The following is a 25,462-nucleotide window of genomic DNA, read 5'->3' on the forward strand; positions in this document are numbered from 1 at the left end:
GGTGGCATGAACTCAAACAGGAAGGGAAAGTGGCAGTCAGAGACTTCCGTTGTTGAAACGTAGCTTGGTGTTCTACTTCTGCTAATATTTGCATTTTGCTGAGGTGGAGGTCTTAATCTGGCGGTAGATAACCGAACTGGGTGTGTGAACTGATCGCCTTCACCTGGGATGCTGCGGCTGCTGCGTGTTTCAAAAGTTGAACTGAAAGTCATGTATGTGAATATCAGTCTGGCAAACTGTAGAGTTTTAGGAATGACCAAAGTCTCCTGAATTCAGAGAGCAGAAATGCCCTCAAGAACTTCATACTGCAGGCTCGGGAGGGGGAGCTGTTTTGTACACGTGATAAGCTGGTTTGTCTCCCAGTGCTGGGAGGCTCCCACAGCAGCTGCCTGGGACTCTCTGACCTGCTAGCCTAATTGTCCAGCACCAGGTCAAAGCTCTAGAGATATGGACAAAAAAAAAAGAAAAAAAAGAAAAAAAAAAAGGAAAAAAATGCATATCACACTTGAGGAATGGTATTCTAGCTTCCACAGGTGTGTACTCACATTCACATGTATCTGTACACACACACACACACACACACACACACACACACACATACACACACACACACACACACACACACACACACACACACACACACACACGAAATCCATATGTTGGACCCTCCTATTTTTGATGTTTAATTAAAATGTGAGTTCTCAAACTCTGGGTGACTAAAGCACCTGTGTCCTCAGCTGCTCCAGGAAGGATAGATAGCATCTTTGTGTGCGTGTTTATTCTTTCTCATTCATTCATTCATTCATTCATTCATTTCATATATTGATCGCTAATCCTTATTTTAAAATAATTTCACATTTAAGCAAGTTGCAAGTGTAGTATAAAGAATTCCCAAAGGTCCATTATCTAGAATTGCTAAATGTTAATATCACCAAGTTTAAAAAAAATCAATATATGTGTGTACATGTCATCTTATTTTTATGAGACATTTGATAACATATTGGTGATACTGTATTTTTACCCTTTCTCTTAAATACTTCAGTATTTTGTTACACTCAAGCTCTCACCTCTTATGCAACACAACAAAATTATAAAAATCATACAGTTATCACATAAATTGTATAATAATACAGTTCAGCCTACATATACAATCAAAATTTTAGCAAGTCTCCCATCTGTTTTGACTGGGAAATTATGCTTATTGGTGTTTTGCTGCATGCATGACGCCGTGTATGTGCTTGCCTACAGAGAAGAGGGCTGTGGACCCCTGGATGGAAGGTACAGATGGCTGTGAGCCACCATGTAAGTGCTGGGAATAAAGCTCAGGCCCTCTGTAAGAGCCACAAGTGCTCTTAACCACTGAACCAGCTCTCCAGCCCCAATTCTCTGATCTTTAAAGACCTTTTTCATTCTTTTGGTTGTTTTGTGGAGACATAGTTTCTCTGTGAAACAGCCCTGACTATCCTGGAACTCTCTTTGTAGATTAAGGTAGCTTTGAAATCACAGAGATCCACCTGCCTCTACCTCCCAAGTGCTGCAATTAAAGGTGTGCACCACTGCCTGGCTTGTTTTTTTTTTTTTTTTTTTTGTTTTGTTTTGTTTTTTAATTCCTTAGTGGTAAATTATATGCAATAAAATTTATACCGGTTCTATGCACAGGAGGTTCTTGCCAGGCTGGGCTGAGCATGTGTTCCTGGCCTCAAGCAGTCAGGCGGCATTAGTTAAAGCCTATTCCTAGGATTCCTTGCAGATTTCAATCTGTTTCCTTCCCCTAGCTGCCATGAGTGACCATCTCTGCCTGAGAGGTGAAGATGTTGACTGCCTTTGCCTTAGATAACGTTTCCCCCATAGAGAGTGCCATGCCTTTCCCTGGGTGATAGGGTTCGCAAATTTCTGTGCACTCCCAATCCCTGTGCTGAAAGCCTTGCTCTCAAGGTGATGTTATTGGGAGGCATGGCCTTGGAGAAGTCAGGGTTCTCACAGATGAACTAGTGTCCTCAGACTATGCAATGGGAAGACACCATCTGTGAAGCAGAAAGTGATCTTCAGGAGATGATGACTCCTGCCCTGTCTGGATGATAGGTCCTCAGCCTCCGAAACAGTAAGAAAGGGATTGCTCTGTGTGCGAGCCCCAGGGTCCTGTCATCTCTCAACAGGTACAGTGGTAGAAATCAATGAGAGAATTTTATCTGAATCTTACTTGCCAGATTATACATAATATCTGGTATTTCTATCAGTGAAGGGTGTCCTGAGGTCCTGTGTCTTAGAGATCCATGGCCTCCTAGGAGATTGAACAGACTGGCTGTCCTACATCTGCAGACTACAAAAGGGTGTGACTTCACTTACACAGAGGGATCCGGAAGGAGCGCTATCCCTTTCTTACAAATTATGCAGAATGATCATATCTTAGGTAATATTTCAGATCTATGTGGCAGATATCACAAATGGTGTGTAATAAAGGTTTATGGCTTAACTCCCTTTAAGAAGCCACACAGTTTCCCAACAAAGTGAAAAGCTGTATCCTGAGGGAAAGTCTCTTAGAACTCAATTATCAAGTTAGGGGTAGCTGCACATCCAAGAGCCTACCCAGACATGCTTCCTAATGTAAACATGGTATATATAGCTCTTGTTTTAAGAACGATTTATTTTCATGTTCTTATAATCTGAGTAGAAGTCAGAGGTAGAGGTCCATTTAACAGTTGGTTTTTTTTTTTTGGCATCTATGAAGTCGATAACTTCCTCCTATGCCCAAGAAAACATTTAGAAGGGATAACAATTATTTCCTTTCTTATTAATAGTACAAAAAATTAAAATATTCAGATAGTTGTGCATGAGTCTTGTAACTTTTTAAAAATAAAATAATCAGTCATTGAAAGCTTAAAGCTATTCCAGTATCGATACTGTTAGAGGTTGAGAAGTTAGGCTTGAAATGAGTATTTAATTGTACTTAATTTCCAATAGACACACCCTTTACACGTTCTTTCTTATTTGCAGACAAATCATTCTTTACCACTTTGCTGGGTCATAGGAGGAAAAGTGACATATGGCACTCACCTCTGCTAAACTAAGGCATGGGCTTACTAAAGGCTTTTAGCCTAGCGATCTACTCTGAACATTCTAGGAAACCCTCAAGGGTTTTGAAGGAAAATAATGTTTATGGAGGAGAAAAAACTCCTTTTTTATGATACAGAGACACAGTTTCCTTCATTAACAACCATAAATAGAAAGTTTCCATTAGGAAGCATGTTGGCTCAGGTTCCTGGACACCCAGCTACTCCTAATGTGACAACTGACCTTCCCAGAGAGTTTTCCCTAAGGATATGTTTTTTTCATTTTGCAGGGAAACTGTGTCACTTCTTAAAGGCAGTTAAGTCATAAACCTTTATTGCACATCGTTTGTGATATCTACTGTAGAGATCTGAAATACTGTGTAAGAAACGATCATTCTGCATAATTGTTAGAAAGGTATAGAGCCCCGTCTAAGTGTAGACTTCCCAGGGATGACTGTCCACAGCATCACAGTGCTTTTTACTCTCCATCCTCCTCTGGGATAGGGACAAAGCTAAGCACTTGTTTCCTTTGAATGTTCTTCCATGAACTCTTTGTTTCCCTTGTACCTGACCAGGGGTCCCTCTGGACCCCTCAGCACAGACACCAGTGGTCTGAGGCATCGTGCCAATATTCCAAAGCAACCTTTTACCAAGTGTCTCTTTGGATGCAGATGCCCTAGAACTTCGGGCAGCTGCCTCCCTAAGGCCCTCCGTATCTCTCTGTGGCCTGACTACCTGGTCTATAGCCAAACAAACTCTTCTGACTGCTAGCCGAGGCTGAGATCCACTCCCTCTGGAGCCAAATTTCTGTTGAGTGTGAGGTGGGTCTGTGGTCTCTACATTCCCACCTATTCTTTATCATGATACAAAAGTTATTTAGCTGGTACCAGTTTCCAAGCCGAGTTCTTGGCCTTTCAGTATTTCCAAATTCCCTTGCGGGCAAAGAGAATTAGCTCTTGATTATAAACCGGAAATTGTTAGTACCTCCCGCTAAGCTGAAAGAGGATCACAGCTTCTCAAGAGTGAGTCACCTTAGGTGTGTCCATAGCTTGCAGTGCTGCACAAGTGGACCTTCCTGCCTGACTCACTGCCACAGCATTAGGCTAGGCTCAAGGACACCAAGGTGAAAAGATATTTGGGAAACATGTTCTCATAGTTTGGCCAGTCTAAGGAACTTGCTTATATAAATCAAGTTGCATTTAGGAGCCAAGAGTGTAATTGTACACTTGCAATCTAGTCAGTATGAAGGAACTTGTAGGGTCAGACACACTGTGCTGTGAGAGATTGACTCATGGCCAAATGGACTGTTTACCTCTCCCTCTACCTGTGATTCTCTTTAGGCTAGCCTTAGGTACAGACTAGTGTTAGAATTTTTATTGTGCCCACTGATGAGTCTCTTGGGGTTGGTTACTTTTGAAAGCATGCCGGAAGGGAAATAAAGAAGTCCAGCATTTTTCCTACTTTACCACAGACAAATCAACTGATCCAGAATTAAGTAAGGATTTGGAATAAACTCCTAGCAGCATAATTACAGTGATGTTGGGACTTATTAGTGATTATTTCTATTTCATAGTCCAGTCCATAATATTGCTCTTGCCCTCATGTGACTTTGCCATGAAAAAGTAATAAGATATGTGGGGAAAAGCCAAAATCAAGTCCAGCCTGGGGAACAAAAAGGTTATAGACAAGTATATACACATCTCCTTAGCCCTGACTGGAGAAAAATGCTGTTTTATTTTTATTTTTGTTAATATGTCCTTTTAGCCTATTATAAGTATAGGAAAATATAAAAATAAACTGAAACATTAGCTATTTGTAAATAACTAAGTGTGCCTATGGCATTAGATCTGTCAAAGAAAGGGTGTCTATACCACAGGAATTTTAGCAAAGAGAAGCTTAGCTCTTCTTATCTGTATCATATGTGTGTGTGTGTGTGTGTGTGTGTGTGTGTATGTGTGTGTGTGTATGTGTGTGTGTGTGTATGTGTGTGTGTGTGTGTGTGTGTGTATGCTGCAAGTGAGTTTCTAACTCACTAAACATTCTGAGTTATTCAAAGGAATTAATAAGAACGTCTCTTTCTTATATCTCATGTAGGGAGAGCAAGGACCTCAAGGTTTGCCAGGGTCAAAAGGCACAATGGGCCATGGCCTCCCTGGCCAGAAGGCAAGTATATTAGGATCTTAAGGAAATGCTCAAGATCTGAACTGCTTAGCCTCGGATTTGATGGTTATCTCACATTTCCTGCCTCTCCTACCATGCTGAACAGCCCACCAGTGGTGCAATCCAAACGCCCTAGCTTTTCTACCTACAATGTATTTTCCTTCATTCTTCAAAGGCAGCCAGTAAGAAATGAAATCCTTATGACATGCATGTAGGAAACACAAGCAACCTCAGGAACCTGGTAAATTACACAATAGTTGAGTTTGCCGAAGGCAGTGAGCTGATGAGGTGTCTCAATACCCTTTAAGTGTAAATGATTTTTTTTCCCTATGTGTATTCATGTCAGTAGAACTCTAAGTCTATAAAGGGCTTTTAGTTACAACAAACCCAACTGTAGGATTTTTTTTTTCTTATTTGACTTTAATGTTCACAGTTTAAGTTTATCTCTTAACCATATTATACAGGGAGACCATGGAGAACAAGGTGATGTGGGAAGGAAGGGGGAAAAGGGAGACATTGGCGAACCCGGATCTCCAGGAAAACAGGCAAGATGTGGCTTTTCTACCTCACTGTGGCCTATACTGTCAACTGGGTCTAGCCTATCCTGACTGTTACTCTTTCTCCACCAAGTAGGGATTACAAGGACCGAAGGGAGACCTGGGACTTACAGTGAGTATCTATCCTAAAAGGTCATTGCTTTCAGAATTGCTGTGTTCATGTTGTAGCTCTAGAATTATGTATTTTTTGCATGTTGGATTGTCCTGTTTAAATGATGGTGCCTGCTGCCAGGTGCGGGATGTAATTGCACCTGGATGAGGGGAGGAGTCACACTAGGAAGCCGTGCAGAGCTGTCAATGCCTGGGGTTGCCTGAAATAATGGGGTTGCTATTATCAGCATGTCGGGTCCCAACCCTCGGGAAAAATCGAATCAGGGTTCACCTGAAAGAGGGAGTGGGGATTGAAAGTAGGATACAGAGACGCGAGAAATAACAAATCAAGTCAGGATTTTCCCTATGTGTAAGGGATTCACTTTATTGCCGACTGGCAGGAACATATATAGGGCAAGGTCAATAGGATCTATTCTTATCTCACTCACCCTACCCTCCAGGCAAGAATGCAATAGCCTAAATCGCTCCCTGTAGAACTTCCTAGTTCTCTGAGTAGTTCCTTGTAAGAACTTCCTAGATCCTCTGGGTGGTTCTAAATTGAGATTTCTCTACTTCTTTCAAAGGTAAATGGTCCAAGGATGGCCTAGAAAACAAGACCTCTTGGTCAGGTAAAGGTCAGCAACTCGAAGGTCACAGCATACAGCCTAAGCACAGGATTTCTAACATGGCAGAGTTTGGCATGGGTCCCACATCAGCAATAAAGAAGTGATCTGCTTAAGACAAGTGCAAAGGCCAAATGAGGTTTTATTTCATGTTTCTCTTCTCACATGGCGGGACTCTTTTTTTCCTTGAGCTAGTTCTATAAGGAAGTTCTATGAAATTGCTTATCTCAAAGCTGGGATTATGCTTGAATAAACGTATTTGTTAAATATCTACAGGCTTTTTCCTACTCTTTTCCATTCACCATTAAAAAAAGAAATGATTTTTTTAAAATTCTAATGGGCAGGAAGGTTCTCAAATTTTCAAACTCTCCCTTTCTGATTGAAAGCAGTTTGTCCCCTGAAAACTGGAAAGGGAGGATTTTTTTTCCTTTTCCTCTTTTTCCTCCTCAATTTTCATTTGGGGATGCGAATCCTGTCTACAGCGGCAGGAAAATTTAAAAAGAGAGAAAAAGAAGTCGGCTAGGTCCCGACAGTAGCTTCTTCCTCTTGTCCCTCACCACTGAACATATCCTCAACGATGTCACCAGTGAGAGAAGAACCAAGTGCACAGCAGTTAGCTGCTAACAGTGCCAAAGTAAGAGTGCATGTAAAGATGGAAGACACATTCCCCGTAGCTTGACACCTGCCTTGCTGTTCCAACATTCCTCAGGTCGTTGCTGTGGCCAGGCTTACAGATATGCGCTATGAAAATAGGAGCCTATGAAGAATATGAGCCCATGGCTCTGAATTTGGGAGAAAAAGACAAAAGAAGTTCATCTACCATGTGATGAGCAGTTTGATAAAAGTATAGGGGGAGGCAGTCCAGAGGGAACAAAATGGCATGGGGCAGTGTTTGAGGCTAGAGAGACCATCTCTTTCATGGAAGGTTTTGTTCTGTAGATTTATCCATTCTTTGACAGCTTCGGACAGGCCTCTCTATGATGGGCCTCGGAAACTTCCATCCCTTCACCTTCTCTTACCCACCTTCTGTTCAGCTGAACCCCTTCTTCCCAAGCGGTTCCCTCTCAAGCTTTAATGTTGTGTGCATGTATGCACATGTGTGCGCATGCGTGCGTGTGCGTGCGTGCATGTGCGTGCGTGCATGCGTGCGTGCGTGCGTGCGTGTGTGTGTGTGTGTGTGTGTGTGTGTGTGTTTGAGTTTAATTGGGGTTGGCCACATGAGCATGGATGAATAGATGGGAGGTTATTTACAGAGCATGGTTTACTTTCCAGACACATCCCACAGCTATTAATTTCCAGTGCCCCAGGGAGGAATGAGGCCTCATGTGCCTCTCCAAGCCCCGTAAGTCCTGGGCAGGTCTTGTGCAGGTAGCCATAGCTGCCATGAGGCCGTGAATGGAATGGCCATCTTCTATGGCACATCCCCTTATCCTTCAGCTATATTTTTGCTGTTCCCTCTCCTACTGTGCTGCCTGTGCCTTGAGCAAGGGGATGTAAATGTCCCACTTAGGCCTGACCCCTTTGCTGTTACTTATTCTTACCACTTCAACCAGTTACAGGCTTCTGCATTAATAGCAAATGATTTTTTTAAAAAGACTCAGTTGCACCAGCCTCATCATTCTTTTCTTTTCTTTTCTTTTCTAACTTAACATTATTATTGATGGTTTGGGAATTTCACATCAAGTACTCTGATCACACTCATTTCCCAGTCCTTCCATGTCCACACTCCCCTCCATCCTTGTGACTCCCCCTCCCAAGAAACCCCCCAATTTTTAAAAAAGTCCAATTTTTGTTATCTATATACTCACTAGAACATGGTCAAACTCTCAGTGGCCTGCTCCTTAAACAGAACTGAGTCATTCCCCTCCCAAAACCCACCAGAAGCCATTAACTGTGGAGAGCACACTTCAGCATCCTTATCACATTTTTCTCATTAATTAATTTATTTACTTTACTTTATATCCAGGTAGAAAGTTTCCTCCCTCCTCTCCTCCCAGTCCCTTTCTCCCCTTCCCTCCCTTCCCCTCCTTCCCCTCCTCCCCCGCCCCCTTCCCTTCCCCTGTGCCACCCTCATTCTCTTCTCAGAGAAGGGAGACCTTCCCATGGGTATCAACCTGCCTGGTCATATTAGGTAGGACTGAGCACATCTTCTATTAAGGCTAGATAAGGCTGTCCAGTTAGAGGAAGGGATGCAAAGGCAGGCAACAGAGTCAGAGGCAACTCCTGCTCCTGATGTTGGAGGTCCTACATGAGGACCAAGCTGGGCATCTGTTACGTATGTGTGTGGGCATGGGTAGCCTAGTACCATCCCATGGATGCTCTCTGGTTGGTGGGTGAGCCCCTATATGTCCAGGTTAATTGATTTTGTAGGTTTTCTTATGGTGTCCTTGATATCTCTGGCTCTTTCAATCCTTCCTCCCCCTCTTCCATAAGATTCCCTGAGCTCCTCCTAATGTTTGGCTGTGGGTCTCTGCATATGTTTCCATCAGCTGCTGTGTGAAGCCCCTCAGATGACTGTCATGCTAGCCTACTGTGGGCAATTATAGCAGAATATAATTAGTAATGTCAATGGTGGTCCATCCATTGATTGGATGGGTTGAAGGTTTTGTGTTTGATTGGTGTCCCCACCCAGCTAGAGGAAGTAGTCACTTGAGGGTCCATATCCCCTTGTTGCAAGGAGTTTCAGCTTGGGTCACTACCATAGACTCCCAGGAGCCTTCCCCAGCCCACAGATGCTCCTCCCCTGCCTTTTCAATGCTGGTATTTCCCATTGTCTAAACTCAAGCTGCACTTTCCTGTCCTTAAGCTCAACATGGAGAGTTAGCTGTTAGAGGCAAGAGGACATGTAGTTTGAAAGGCTGGCTAATTGAATAGCAGACTAAATGAAAATCTTTTTTATTAATTAAAAAAATTTTACATATACATATATTATTACATGTATAAAATAAACTACTTATAGCAAGAAAAAACTATGACACAATCAAGAATTATATAAATGTTACATTCATAGTGTTTTAGCTATTTGTATTTGGCAGCCTTCAAGAAAACATCTATCCTATCTTGGTGTGTCTAAAATTCTGAATGTAAATAAATATCTAACATATCTCCTCATTATCAACTTAAAACATCTATCTAAACCTAAAAACATTTTAACCCCTAAACAACTAAGCTTCATTGTAAAACTAAGCTATCTGGTCTTCAACATCATCAGAGACTTGAGAAGGAATAAAATTAATTACCTGAGTATACATGGAGTACAGGTTAGCAGCTTCCCAAATGAGAAGAGGACAGACACAGATTGCTGCCTGAGCAGTCACTTAAAACCCTCTATAATGTTGAAACATTATCTTCTGCCTTCTAGTTCAAATATCTTACAGCCATATTTGTGAGACAGGAACTATTGAGGACTTGCTTACCCTGTCTTGGCAGAGTTTGGCTATTGACTCTGCCTGCATCCAAGCTTGCCCATTTTTAGGCAGAATTCTGTCTGTGGTAGAAATGAGGACATTTTCCCAGTGGTTTACTTGCCACATTTGAAGCCATCTCCATAAGGAGGCTCTTTGCCGTAGGCTGGGTATTGCCAGGAGTTAACCTGTCTCATTGTCAATGAATCTTTAAAATAATAAAAAACATCTTTAAATGACATATTTTGTATGTCTCTGAGGTTTTTGAAGACCTTGTCTAACTATCTCACCTTACCTTTCTATAAAATCATATCTATTTTTATACCTAGGATGTATATTCTTGTGATAAAAATAGACTAGTAATTGATATGACAATGATTTGCTACGAACATAGAAAATACTCCTTTAGGTTGGGATAGATACATTGCTTTATAAAAGGCTAAGAGATGGCGAGTGAGATGGCTCAGTGGGTAATGGTGTTGTCTCCAAAGAGTGCAAGCCTGATGACCAGAGTTTGATTTATGGAACCTATGTAAGACTTCATATGTTTTCTGTAGCAAGTTCCACCCTCATGTCTCCCTACCCCTCATCTCCATGACTCTGTTTTTGTCTCTATCTCTTTCTCTTTCATATATGTACAATCAGAAGAGTAATAGTATTAATAATATCAATATAAATAAATTTAGAAAAATCATAAGGCTTTGTGTAAAATAAATGGTGGTCCCTGTTTGATCAGCCACATGTACCACAGCATTGCTTAAATCTGTGTGTAGTTTGGACCACTCCTAGGAGTATCAGAGCTTACATCCTATAGCCATCTGAGCATCTTCAGGTTGAAGCCCCAGAGAGGCATCAGGTGTACTAGGGCTCAGTCACCCAGATCCTACCTGCCTTTCCTCATTCCTTCCATAGCCCAGAGCAAGCCTACAATCACCTGCTTCCACTTAAATTCCCTCTTTCCCAGTCCTTTTGTTTTAGTCACTTGTCAACCCCATGTTTTCACCATCTAGAATACGGTGTAATAATAATGTGTAGTAATTGCACCCAGTATTGTGCCTGAAATAAAATGAGTTTCCTTCTATTCAGACTATTGGATGCATTAGTTCTCATAACTTTTCTAAAATATAGCTTTATACTGCTCATCAAAGAACCTTAAAAGTGACCATGCTTTGGTGAAGCTTTTCATGATATTTAATAATATGAAAAACAAATTATGATAGAATGTTAAGTGAAAAATATAATCATAAAGCTCGATGAATATATTTTCCCAGATGTGAAAAGTTAAATAGAAATCTCAACACCCAGGAGGAGAATTTTTAAATTCTAAGATAGCCTGGGCGACATAGTGAGACCTTGTTTCAAATAAACAGATGAAATACCTACATCTTCCTTTCTAGATATATTTAACATAAATACAGAAACTTTCCCTTTCAGCATACAGTCTAGTTTCAGATGTATTAACTGTCTCTGGATGTGGAAAAGTAACGCAATGCCTAAAGCAGAGGGTCCACTGTTGACGCCTTCCTCTGATAGAATGTGGTTAGTGCAAATTGGCATCACATTGCAAAGAATCATTATTTTTTTTTTACTCAGTTTGTCATAAAACTATTTTTAGGTGAGAATGGCCTCAGTAGTCTCCGTTAGTGCTGCTGTTAGCTGAGCTGTTAGCGTATCACCAGTTACATATATTGTCTCTACCCCAATTCTGTCGCTGTGGATTTGTTCTTTAAAGTTTGATTTTGTGTCTGTTAGTTTTATCTTCCTACATTGACTCTGCTGTCCTTTCCTGTTGAGATCTAGGGTTCTGGTAATTGTCGCTTTCAGCTCCCTGTCTTTAGCAGACACATACCCTGGCCTCTCATCATCTTAGCACTTGTAAACAAGTAACAGGCAATGTGTGGCACTGGTAGACTGACTTTGGGCAACTCATTCTGGCTGTCTGATAGAGCAGACAGGTGATAGGACAGGAAAGGCTTTTTGGCAGCACCAGGCTATGTTATAAGGAATTAAAAAAAAAAAAAGCAGAAAACTGAGTAGGGGACTTTAAGAACAGAGTATTGAAGCAGAAAAAAAAAAAAAAAAGACCAAGATTGGGTACCCCTAGGCCTTGACCTCTGCCTTAGTGCTAGCACACACATGCACACATGGTCTAAATCATTCTGCTGGTTTGCAGCATCCCAGTGGACGCAGTACCTGGTGGGCTCGGACCTGTGCACATTCACTTCATATAACCTGCATCATCACCCCAAGACGTGGAAACTATTGTGTCGTCTGATACCCCAGGTCCCACAGCTGATGTGTACTGGAGTGGCAACCTAAGATCTAACAGTCTGAGCTATTTAATTGCACCATTCAACCTCACTTGGAGTATGACACATTCTATCTACCTTTCAACTTTTGTGCTATTTGTTAAATTTCCTCCAATGAAGAAGTGAATCAAATGGCCCGTTGCCAATCATAAGACCTATATCTCTCATGATTATGGGAAACATACTATGGTCATAAATCTAATGTTAATATATTTTTCTTTTTCCCCCCAGAAAGAAGAAATTATCAAACTTATCATTGAAATATGTGGTAAGATTTAGTTATCAAGACAGTGAAATGTTCTTACAGTGTATGTAAGCCCCATTGTGTGCTGTGCTTGGGGAATGAGAGGTTTATCTGAAAAGTCAGTGTAGAGCTGGTGTCGAGGGAGGCTACAGGAACCCTGATAGACAATTGTTTTCTAGAGGCTGTTTGGACAGTGGGATTAGGACCTTTATAAGCACTGTGCTCATCTACAGTCAGTAACTTACCTGAGCCTGGGAAGAAATTTCATTGCAAGAGCCCAGCAGACACCTGCACACCAGCTAATGACTCTCACATGCTTTTCCCTAAGCCTGTGCTCACAGGCGGGAAGAGATATGGGGGTTCACCTTGTTTCACAAGGAAATCGGAATTCTCCCACCTTAGATCTAGAGTTACCAGAAGGAGGGAATAAGGAAAAAGATCAGCTAAAGTCAGAAGATGAAGGGGATAATAATAATTTCTGTATGTGAAGAAGAGCAAAGCAAGAATAGCACCAAATCCCAGCACTTCTTTGTCTCTGAAGAGCCAGCCTGGCAATAGAACAATTTTGACATGGCTCCTGGATCCATTTTGGGGACCCCAGCTCTGAATGGTTGCTTACTGAGTAGTATTTTATGGAATCCCTCTTGTCAAGGGGTTCACCGTACAGATGAGATGCTGGCCTCCCTGATAGCATGGAAGCTGTAATAAGCCTCACAGTGGGTGAGTGGAGTCTGCGCCCAGAGCAGCTGTTCTCATGCAGCGTCTGGGGCCCTAATCTTCCCTCTAATTAAACACTTTTATCCTGTCATTTTATCCTTCTGGCATTCCAGTGAGCAAATCTCCAGTTCTGCTTAAAGATATGGTTGGAGGTTAAAATAGCAGGTTCGGGCTGTAGATTAAATAGAAAGTGTAGAATGAGGTCAGTAGTCACTCCGAGAGAGGAATGGAGCCAAGGAGGCTCACAGGGAACACGCTAGGTTGTTAAAAGCGGGGATAGATCTATCCGGCTTGTTTTCAATACATCCCAAGCACAGTTTCCCTTCCCACCACTCCCCCCAGCCCCCTCCCTAACCTCCCTCACAGGAATATATGGGAGGGTTACCTCTGGGAACATAATGATTCCAAGGTATCAGCATTACCAGAAGACAACTCTAGTATGGCTGCTTAAAAAGCAAACAAACAAAAGTAAAAAGCAAAACAAAATGAAAAACCCTAGAACCTCAATCCCACCCTTCCTATGTGACTTGTAGACAATTTAACAGACTTGAGAGTTCCTCTGAATCTGATAAATTTCAGAGAGTTTCTAAGACTTGTGAGTTGTTCATTTTTTTTCCTTTTAGAAATTCCTTCATCTTATGGAGTTTATCTCCAGGTTGAAATGTTTCGGTTTAGAGGAAAGTTCTACAAAAACAACCCCTTCCCCTATACATACTATTTTTTAAAAAGTCCAGTGAGCAGAGAGCTATAAGCTGTTCCTACCATCATAGGAAAGGAAGACCACAGCTGAGGTCTTTGATTCATCCCTACCCTTCTTGCCACTCTCCTATGAATGTGGTATTAATATATGATGGTTTATTTTTCATTTCTTCTGTGTTTCTATTTCTACACTCTTCTTTTAGGTTGCGGGCCCAAATGCAAGGAGACTCCACTGGAGTTGGTGTTTGTGATCGACAGTTCAGAAAGTGTGGGACCAGAGAACTTTCAGATCATCCAAAATTTTGTGAAGACACTGGCTGACCGGGTAGCCCTGGACCTTGCCACAGCGCGCATAGGCATAATCAACTACAGCCACAAGGTGGAGAAGGTGGCTAGCCTGAAGCAGTTCTCCAGCAAGGATGACTTCAAGCTGGTGGTGGACGGTATGCAGTATCTGGGGGAAGGCACCTACACAGCCACTGCTCTTCAAGCAGCCAACGACATGTTCAAGGAGGCCAGGCCAGGTATAAAGAAGGTGGCCTTGGTGATCACTGACGGACAGACAGATTCCCGAGATAAAAAGAAACTGTCAGAGGTCGTGAAGGATGCCAACGATGCCAACGTGGAAAGATTTGTGATTGGAGTGGTGAAGAAAGACGATCCCAACTTTGACATTTTTCACAAAGAAATGAATCTCATTGCTACTGATGCAGAACACGTATATCAGTTTGATGACTTCTTTACCCTGCAAGGTAAGGTTGTCTGCCCCAGTGGAAAGGAATAGACGTTGTTCTTTGCAGTGTCACACCACCAGCAGTCAGGGACTTAAAGAGGATTCTCTCAACATTACATTATAGCCTATAATCCACCGAAGGTTAAAGACCAAATGTGATATCACTGAGTGATATCACAGTCCTATATTTATTCATGTGTTGTAAGTACCCAGTTTCACTAGGCTATTCATGTGTTAGAACGACCATATAAGGATCACACATTTGTGAAAATGTCATATTTTAACAGTTGAATTAAGGCTTTATCATCTTGTCTGAGAGAGTTTTTAATTTGTTACAGCAATAAAGAATATATTTTTTGTACTAACTGATTTTTTGGTAACCCCCAAACCAGCAAGAGCCTATTTTATATAGAATTAAGAAGCTTTGCTTACTTAGTATTATTATATTATTTTATTATTTATTATATATTATTATTATAGTATTATACTACTAATACTTACATAGTATTAGCTCTTTTCACAGAATAGCTCAGTGAGAAGGTACCTTGGATAAGTGGGTATTGGTGTTATTTTGTATTATTAAGTAAAATATTTCACATAATCTTTTACACATAATATAAAAATGCTTGCTACTATAGTTAACTTGGCAGTTGATTTCTAATCATGGAAGTGGCATAGTTTAAGGACAATGCTGATCTCTTTAGGCACTGAGTAAAGTTTCACGGCTTACACTAACCCCCTTTTCTGGCTCCTTTTAAAACAGATACTCTGAAGCAAAAGCTGTCCAAAAAAATTTGTGAGGATTTTGATTCCTACCTCATTCAAATTTTTGGATCATCACCGTTTCAACCTGAATTTGGGATGTCAGAGCTGGATCTTATCTCATCCACTCCAAAGCCAACAAAGGAAATGTCTGAGTTGGTAAGTAGCTGTGAGCTGGTAAGTGGCTGTGAGCTGGTAAGTAGCTGTGAGCTGGTAAGTAGCTGTGAGCTGGTAAGTACCTGTGAGTTGGTAACTAGCTGTTGGTTCACTCCTTGCACTTAAATGATGTAGTCTGTTTGCTATCAAAGACATTGTCCCTGTCTGCCTGCTCAGAATCAGCTGAGCTATAGATAAGTTTAGGTCCTTGGTTTCAAGTGTTACCACCTTGATGGTAGATTTCCAGTTCTGAAATAACCCTGGAACTTATAACATGAATATAGAATTAGTTGTCCCATGCTATATAATAATTTATTAAATGTTGCAAATGCTATATTTATCTAATACTGTTACCACTGTTGTAACCAAGTGCCCTGGAACAGATTAATATTGTGCTGTATAAATTTATCCTCTTGTTGAGATTTGCAGGTTCTCCTCTAACTCTCCCTCGTTTGTTCATTGCTATATTCACCTTGTACCATCTCAAATTTCCCCAAAGTTTACACTTGTGTCCTAGTGCCCAACTTCCACACTCTTGCCCTTTGGGCTTTCTGCTTCTCTTCATGGAATAGGAGGGGCAGGAGCTGTACATGATCATGGTACAAAGTGGGTGCAGATGGGTGCTCCGCATGGGAACTTCCCAGTCTTTATCCTGGAGATAAAGACAAAAGTGACTGTCTTCTTAGCAAGCGTCTGGGAACTTACTTGAGCCAATCAGATCTGGAGAAAACTGGAGAGTTTCCCCCATAGTTACTTGTAAGTGTTTAATACAGTCTCTTCCTTAACACGTTCCAAGTGAAGCTGTCTAGACCAACTCCTGTGGATCTTGGTTAGAGAACATAGCGAGGGTCATTGTATTGTTCTTTCAGCTTGGTGAAGCCTCTGCGCTGTCCTTTCATAAATGCCAGTCATTGTAAGCAGGTGCATCAATAGTACAGCACCAGGCTTTGGCTGACTAGAGAGATAAAACTCCAGGAGACATTAAGAATCAGGAGTGAGAGCCAGGCTTATTGTGGAGGCAGGCCAAGAATACTATTGCTAAGGGCACAGTCTGCAGAACTCACTAGATTGTTACTCCTTATTCAGAAAGAGCAGAAAGTCTTCTGGCATGCTTCCATCTGTTGGGATACTGACTCCAAATGAGTATTTCTATTAGAGCAAGAGGCTTATGCTGAATTGTTTTGAATTGTTTATACCCTCAGATGTACAGCACATGTCACCATACTAATGGTCATCTACTGGATACTTTGACTGAAAGGCCATAGAATTTCTGTTTCAATTTTTCAGTTTTGTCTTTGAATTGCAAGAGTTGTCACAGAAAATATTCAAATGAATAAACATGATTGTCCTCTAATTAAATTTATTTAGCAAAGGAAGGCTGGAGTTTGGCTAAGTGGTAGCGTGTATTTTCAAGACTCAGCATTCAGTCTAAAGTAAAACTTATTTATAAAAGCAGATGGAGTATTTTATTGGCCCTTGTCTATCTAAAACTTTTAAAGTAAATTAGAGACAATAGTGTATGGCTAAGGACATATCCTTGTGGCATTATGACTTGACACTGTTGCAATCTACAAGATTCATACTTAGCCATCGTTCTATGGCTGTGAAGAGACACCATGAACACAGCCACTCTTATAAAGGAAAGCATTTACTTGGGGCTTGCTTAGCATTTAAGAGGTTTAGCCCATTATCAGCATTGTGGGAAGCATGGTGCCATGCAGGCAGACATGGTGTTAGAGAGGAGCTGAGAGTTCTGCATCTGCATCTGCAGTTGGGGGGTGTGGGCATGGTGGCCCTGGCTTGAGCAGTCCAAGCTCCTTGGACCTCAAAGTCCAAGCTCCAAACCCCAGAAACACAACTAGGCCAAGCCCCAAGCCCCAACAAGGTCACACCTCCTAGTCTCTGTCAAATAGATACAGTCCCTAATGACCAAACATTCAAATCTATGAGCCTGTGGGGCCATTCTTATTCAAGATACCACATAAGCTGTCAAAATTTTGTTGTGTCTATCCTTACTGGCATTTGTCCTACCCTCTAAATAAAGATTCCTTTTTGTGTGACTTATCGCTTGGTTTTCAGCTAAACTATGAGACCCATTTCCTAATAGGCATTTTGACGTTTTCTAAAGTCTTCCTTAAAAAGAGTAAGCCCATGTTTCATTTAGCAATCAGTGTATAAACAGTCCCTTTTGTACCCCCTAAACCACACTTTGTTTATGTTACCACAAGGGAGCACATCTTGGTAATCCACTGCCACCCTGTGTGCTGGCTCTCACCCCATGCTTTATCAGAAAGTACAGAAAGTACCAAGATGCACTGATGTACAAGAGTGGAAGCAGAAAGATGGCTGAAGCACAAGAAGTGGTGAAAATTCACGTTAGGAAGAAAAGTAGAAAACGTCTTGGGCTACTGAGGCTAAGGGTGAAAATTAGATGGACTGGCTTAAATAACAAACATTTAGTTCCCACTGTTGCGAAGACTGGAGAGTCTGAATCTGCTGTTAGGTGAAGATTCACTTCTTGGCTTATGAGAAGACACATGTTCTCATATGACAGCAAGGCAGCTCTTATGTCTTTTCTTAGAAAGGCATTGATGATGCTCATCAGAGCCCTCTCCCATACACCATTGCCTCCCAGAGCGCCCACCTTCCAGGAGCTTTGTATTGTGGAGTCTAAGTTTTTATATGTGAGTTTTGGAGGAGCACAAGGCAATTCAAGAGAATAGAAAACCTTAGTCCAGTAGTAGGCTAAGGTGTATGTGTGATAAAATGGTAGAATTTAAAGCTGGACAGGTCTTTGAGAACTAATTATAAATGATTTTGTATGTCATGCGGTGGAGTTTGAACTTTGTCCACAGGCACTCAGGGCATAGCTGTGTATACAGCAAATGTCATATGGCCGTGATTGGGTCACAGAAAGAATAACTCTGGTTATGGTGTGGAAGATCAGAGGAGGAGAAGAGGAGGAGACGGGAGGCTGGGATATGAGATGAGTAACAGTTTGGGTGAGAGATTATGGGGCTATATACAAGATAAGCAGGGAAAGCAGAAATAAAGAGGTGTCGAGTGGGAAGCTTTTCCTAGGCAGCATTGGTAGGATTTGGTTTTTGTGTTGGAGCTTAGAACAGGGGGTGGGATTTGGTGTGATTGTGGGGATTCAGCTTAGAGATAAGATAGACAGAGATACCAGACTACTGTGGGTGTGGTGGGGGAGCCTCCTTTTTAAAAGGAAGATAATGAGTTTGTTTATGCCGTGCTAAGTGCTTTAGTTGCATCCACGGTTGTGTTACTATAAGAATGAGGAACAGTAAGACCACATGCCTTTGCTGTGGTAGTCTAGGAATTCTGATCACCCAGAAAGACAAGTGACTTTAACAGATCGTGACAGATGAAGCACTTTCGCTGTGGTGGGCATAGGGAGACCTCAAAAGAGTACATCTGGATTTATACAACAGCTACCACATGGACCAGAACTGAGTATTGATTAAGTCTTTCCACGGGTACTGTGAGACAGTGGAAACCTGCAACGAGTGTGAACTTGGTGCAGTGCCCTTGCGTCAGTAGGTTTTCCTAGGAGAAGACTCTGTAAGCAATGAGTTTCCTTATAACTATTTAGTCTGAGCAGACAAATGTACATTCGTACTCAGTTTAAACCTTTGGGATACCTGAGAAATCTCATTGAATAAAGATAGATGCATATACACAGAAATGAAATATTATAACTACGTGTGTACATAGATAGTTATTGACTTAGTTACCGTTCTGTTCTGTGAAGAGCAGACACCATGACTGAGGTAACTGTTACAAGAGAAAGCATTTTTTCATCCGTGTCATGGTGTCCACATGCTGAGACTTAGAATTGTTCTCAAGTTTTTCTAAGCTATGTCGTCATGTAGGCAAATGCCCTCTTCTCCCCCTCCCTCCCTCCCTCCCTCCCTCCCTCCCTCCCTCCCTCCCCCCTCTCTCTCTTTTGTTCTCTCTTCTCTCTCCCTCCCCCTCCCTGTTATTCCTTTCTTTATTGTGTCCTTTGTAAGTTCATTCAGACACCTAGTTCTGTCATTCCTTCTTCCTTTTCCTTCTACCAAAATCTTAGAGGGAAAAATTTGGAATGAATTATTTATACTTTAGTGTGGAAATATAAGTTGGTAATGTATACCTCAAAAAAATCTAACTTTTAAGCATTCCACTTGGAAGGAGACTCAGTCCTGATTTACACGTGTTCTAAATATCTGAGAATGGGAATGTGTAGAGATGAGGATAATAGAAGGCTCTCCTGGTCCAAAACTTGCAAACCTCTGTTGTTTCTCTTGTAAACCAGTCTAGGGGAGCGATCTGTCCCTCTCCTTGGGGTAACTTATGTTTTCTCTTGTAATTTATTATGTGTTATATTATTAATAGTTACATATGCATGCATGTATGTGCCTTAACTTTTCTAATTAATTGAAATCTCTTGAGGATTTCATCCACATCTAATTAAACATCAGGCCCTATATATGACTTAAAATTATGCTTTGCTTTATACATAGTAGACAGATGAAATAAATGCTATACCAGCTATTGGGTTAAAAGAAAAAAATCTGAAGATTTTCTTCAATAAAAAACACCAATTGCACTATTATAAAAATTGTAAACATAAAAATATTTTAGGATCACAATAGCACAGGGATTAAGAACAACAAGTTTTTGTTTTGTTTTGTTTTGTTTTGTTGTTTGTTTGTTTGAGACAGAGTCTCACTATATAGTCTCTGGTTGTCCTGGAACTCATTGCTTAGACCAGCTGGCCTTGAACTCTACTGGTATCTGACTGTATCTGCCTTTGGAGTGCTAGAACTAAAGAAAGGTGGCACACGCCACTAAACCTGGCTTGACAGCTAATAAAAAGGAATTTATGAAACTAAAATGCTTCTGTATAGCCAAGGATGTGGTTTGGGGGAAGAGGCAGCTTATAGAATGGTTAAATGCCTTTATCAGCCATAAATCTTACAAAGAGCCAGTATTTATGATATACAAAGTATCAAGGAAACAAAAAACCTCAGGAGAGGAAACACAAATGGCTGAGAAACACTTAAGAAATGTTCAAAAATGCTTATCCATTAGGGAAATACAAATTAAAACTATTTTAGGATTTTTCTCTTACCTTAGTCAGAACAGCTAAGTTAAAAAATAAGAAGAGAAAACATGACAGTTGCTGGGATAGGGTGTGCAGAAAGGAGGACACAGACTCACTGCTGGTGTGAGTACAAACTGGTGCAACCAGTCCAGAAATTGATGTAGAAGTTCCTCAAAAATCTAGAAATACGTTTACCATATGATTCAACTATACCATTCCTTGGCATATACACAAACTCTCTATCCTCCTATAGAGACACCTGCTCATCCATGCTCACTGCTGCCATAGTCACAATAGCCAGGAAATGGAAACAGCCTGATGAATAGGATAAGAAAAACATGGTGCATTCACACCGTGGAATATTATACAGCTGTCAAGAAAAATGGAGTTTGCAGATAAAGGGCGGAGGTAGAAACTATCATTCTGAGTGAGGAAACTGCGACTTGGAAAGACAAATATCACATGTTTTCCCTCATTTGTGGATGGTAGCTTTGAGTCTGCAGATACATGCATTCCAAATTTGGAATATCCACAAAGACCTGCAAATTAGTGAGGGGCCGTGGGGGAGGGCCTCAAGGTAGGGGAGCTAGAACATAGTGGTATAAAGGGTTAAGTGAGAGCAATGGAACAGGAAGCGTTAATAGGGGACAGGGTACAAGAGGGAAACTGAGAGGGATAAATAAGTACTTCACAAAATGTGACAATCTTCTATTGCAGATGTTTCCTAAAATATGTGCTGGCGTTAATAATGCTAACACTTAATGTTTATTTATTCTTTCTGGTTTGGAAAGTTGGGTTAAGACTTTCATGGTATAAATGAAAGCAAGGCAGTGAAAGCAATTAGACACCAACTTATCAGGTCAACAATTATTTCCAGGAATGGCCCATTAATTCCATAAGCATCTTCATTTCCTGGGTGAAGTTACCTTTCATGATTCTAAATGAATTAACAATTAGTGTCCATGCACAGGAGTAATCCACCTGAACTAGTCTCATACAGAATTCTTTATACACACACACATACACACACACACACACACACACACACACACACACACACATATTGAAGTAGAAAGGAATGAAATCTTATCTACTCTTTTGATAAAGCTCTTTTTTTTATTATTATGAAAAGCATTCCTCAACTGCATATAACTTAGATAACTGACAGACAGACCACTTCTTCCCTGGAGAAGAAGGAGGATGCGGGGTTTCTGTACATAATGGTTTCCTAGCAACCAGATAACAGGCACAGCCAATCTAGTGTGAGATGAGCCCCAGGGGTAGCTCTGTTACCAGCTAGAGGAGGTGTGGTGGAGGAAGCAAGGAAGAGTTTCCCTCTTCCTGGTATCATCCTGACATCTTCAGACGCAGCCTGCAGTCTTTATGAATCCTCCACATCAGTGTAGATCAGCATCCATGTGCTGTGCCATCCTCTGCAATAGCCGAATGTGTCTGTCTCTACTTCCCCTTCTCTCTGTGCTCATCACCTCCTCTCAAGTTCACCCAAAGAAGCCATTGCTGAACCATGCTCCAACAGGGATTTTTGTTTGTTTTTTAAGACAGGGGGCTTATTTTATAGTCTGAAATGGCCTGAAACTCATTATGCACCATAGTTTGGCCTCAGATTCAGGGCAGGCATCCTGCTGTAGCCTCCTGTGTGCTGTGATTACAGATTTGAGCCGACATGCCTAGCTTCTACTGGAACATTCTCAGAGAAGTGCAGTCCTGATCAGGTTCAGACTTGACACTGGAACTGAAAGTATTGCTTCATCTGAGCCTGGGCTCTGTCTTCAGCTCTGACCTGACACTATTTAATCCTCCACCTGTGCTCTTCAATGCTTCTTTCTACCTGGTCCAAGTTGGGACTTGGCTTCTCCACCCTACCAGACACTTTGCCCTTGCCCAGGAAGCAGGTTTCAGATTTACCCATCTTAAAAACAAGCAAACTGTTTCTGAATTCACACGGCTCTTTTGCTAATATCCTATTTCGATCTATCCTCACCTAATAAAGTTATTCCCTTTAGGCTAGTGTGTAGCCAGGCTTTAGCTAATTTTTGGTTTGTTTGTTTGTTTGTTTGTTTGTTTGTTTTTCCCACCCTTTATCCCCCAGGTTTTACCCATCACTGGATAGGAAAGAAGGAAAGAGGAGAGAGAGAAAGATGGAGATCCTTGACTCTAATTTCTTTCTTCTTGTTTCCTGTTTGAGGACAACTACTAACTAACGGCAACCAACTCCCCCAAACGATCAACAACCACCCACCCTGCCCACCGAGGTTCTAGCTACACACCCTCTGGAAAATTCTGAGAATTCCATGTGGCACTCAATCGCAGAAACTATCTGCAGCTGGCACAACCACGCCTCTGCTAGAGCACGAGGCAAATCATAGCCAGCTGCTTCGAAGCAGCCCCATATCCCCACACCTGGGATTAAAATGGAAAAAAAAAATCTGATAAAATTTCAGTTTGTTTGATTGGTTGGTTGGTTGGTTGGTTGGAGGCAAATCATAGTCAGCTGCTTCATATCCCCACATCCTCATATCCCCATATCCCCACACCCAGGATTAAAATGGAAACATTCTTATGAAATTTCTGTTTGTTTGGTTGTTTAGTTGTTTGGTTGGTTGCTTTTTGGTTTTTCAAGACAGGGTTTCTCTCTGTGTAATAGTCCTGGAACTCTCTTTGTAGATCAGGCTGGCCTTGAACTCACAGAGATCTGGCTGCCTCTGCCTCCCCAAGTGCTGGGATTAAAGGTGTGTACTACCATGCCCTGCAGTATTTCTGTTTTTAAAGAAACCAAAATTCCAGAATTCTCACTACACCAGTGTCTTCTGTTCTTTCTCTTGCGTTTTGGCCTTTCATTCTGTCTGTATGGTGTTGTCTCTTTTATTCCTTCCCTCTCTTGCTTTCCTCCATTTCCCTTTCTTTCTCTCCTCACTCTCCTCTGATTCTCTCTCATATCTCGCCCTTCTTCCCTCCCGGTGTAGTCCCTTACTTTGTAGAAGTCCTTTGAAGCCAAGTTACAGCCTCTAATATGCCTCTGAGGAAGGGCCACCAAGGACTGGCTAATTGCTGAATCCTTACATGTCTAAAGGTAAATTTCCACCCTTCTACTTGTATGCTTTTTCAGCTCTCTCAGGGGCTCCTCTCTCTCTCTCACGCACACTAAGCACCCCACCTCACATACACACACACACACACACACACACACACACACACACACACACACACACACAAACCAGTTCTTTCTTCCCCTTCCTTTCCTTTCTCTTCTGTTCCCTTCTGTTTGTATTTTCTTTGAGTGTTATAACAGTAAACTTTTGTAGGCTGCTGTATCGTGTTATTGTGACTATGACAAAGTGACCTATCCGAAGACTGTAGCCAACAGCACTGAAAACTTCAAAGACAGCAGAGCGAGCCTGTTGTTTAGTTTCACTGATACAAAGTTAAGTTGACTTCCCGGAGTGAGAACTAATTTAATTATCCATAAGGGGTCATGACTAAGTCACGTCTACAGATGTGCTCATATTGGCCAAATCCCAATTTACTTGTTTAGAAAACAAAGTTAATGCTCTCATTGTGGCGAGAAAGTCAATTTGTCAGCAAAGCCTAGGAGACAGCTAGTTATTAGAATATGAAGCTGTTGAGTAAGCACTGGCTGTTGCTGCTGCTGACTTATCACCCCTGGAGTGCAAGGTGTTCTATCCCACAGAACAGAAAACAAGGCATGGAGCATACAGAAAACTGGCCTAGAAGAAATATTGCAGATATGGAGTCAGAAAACTTAGCATGTATGCTCAGTAAATGAAGATGTGTGTGTGTGTGTGTGTGTGTGTGTGTGTGTATTTTATTTCCTCAGCTTCAAAGTCTATTTCTAATGTGGAGATGCATCTATTTGATATATGTCATCTTTTTAAAAAATGACTTCTAAGTTTTCTTGTGTTATTTTAATGATGAATGGACATTCAAAATATGGGAGGCTTTAAGCTGAGTATAGTCCTGTATTCTACCTCTGTGAAAGGCCCAGTCAGTCAGGGGAAGGGCAGCCCAAGCTCAAGCTTGTCAGGAAGCCATGGAATGCAAATAAATTTCAGTATGTAGGTGCTGATGGACCTGGAAAGAAGGGTTCCCACCAGGGACAGTCCATGTCAGAGGAACCCAGAGAAGCGCAGACACCTTTGAAGTTTGGTCTGTGGAGCCAACATCTACCATGGGACCTACCCTGCTGAGGAGTGTCCGAACACAGCAGTCGGTGTACTTGTTTTTTTGTGGGGGGGAAATAGATTTATGTATTTTGTTATTTTATGTATAAGAGTGTTTTGCCTGCATGTATGCGTGTGAACCATGTAAACGCTTGGAGCCCTTGGAAGTCAGAGGAGGGCCAATGGCTCCCCAAGTGCCTGCAGTTGTAGATGGCTGTGCTGCCCTGTGGGGTGCCGGGAATCAGATCCAGGTCCTCGGCAAGAACAAATGCTTCTAACCACCGAGCCAACTTTCTAGCTCTGCACTTGGTCTTTTTTTGTAATATTTTATTAATTTATTCATATTACATCTCAGTTGTTATCTCATCTCTTGTATCCTTCCATTCCTCCCTCCCTCCCACTTTCCCCCTACTCCCCTCCCCTATATTTGTGACTGAGGGGGACCTCTTCCCCCTGTATATGCTCATAGGGTATCAAATCTCTTCTTGGTAGCCTGCTAGCCTTCCTCTGAGTGCCACCAGGCCTCCCCATCGAGGGGACGTGGTCAAATACGGGGCACCAAAGTTCGCGTGAAAGTCAGTCCCCATTGTTCACTCAACTGGGGAGAATGTCCTGTCCATTGGCTAGATCTGGGTAGGGATTCGAAGTTTAC

General features: G+C 41.7%; 1 protein-coding gene across 1 annotated transcript in view; it reads left to right on the forward strand.

Annotated features, from left to right (window-relative positions):
• COL28A1 (collagen type XXVIII alpha 1 chain) overlaps window positions 1-25,462 on the forward strand; it is a 156,968-nt gene that overhangs the window by 124,026 nt on the left and 7,480 nt on the right. Inside the window, exons 28-33 of the mRNA XM_084786801.1 lie at window positions 5,145-5,217; window positions 5,679-5,755; window positions 5,844-5,879; window positions 12,425-12,461; window positions 14,057-14,605; window positions 15,350-15,507. Coding sequence (XP_084642927.1) covers window positions 5,145-5,217; window positions 5,679-5,755; window positions 5,844-5,879; window positions 12,425-12,461; window positions 14,057-14,605; window positions 15,350-15,507 — 930 coding nt within the window. The remainder of the gene's footprint in view (window positions 1-5,144; window positions 5,218-5,678; window positions 5,756-5,843; window positions 5,880-12,424; window positions 12,462-14,056; window positions 14,606-15,349; window positions 15,508-25,462) is intronic.

The sequence above is a fragment of the Acomys minous genome (genome assembly GCF_964271855.1).
Source record: "Acomys minous genome assembly, chromosome: 6".
NCBI classification, from domain to species: Eukaryota; Metazoa; Chordata; class Mammalia; order Rodentia; family Muridae; genus Acomys; species Acomys minous.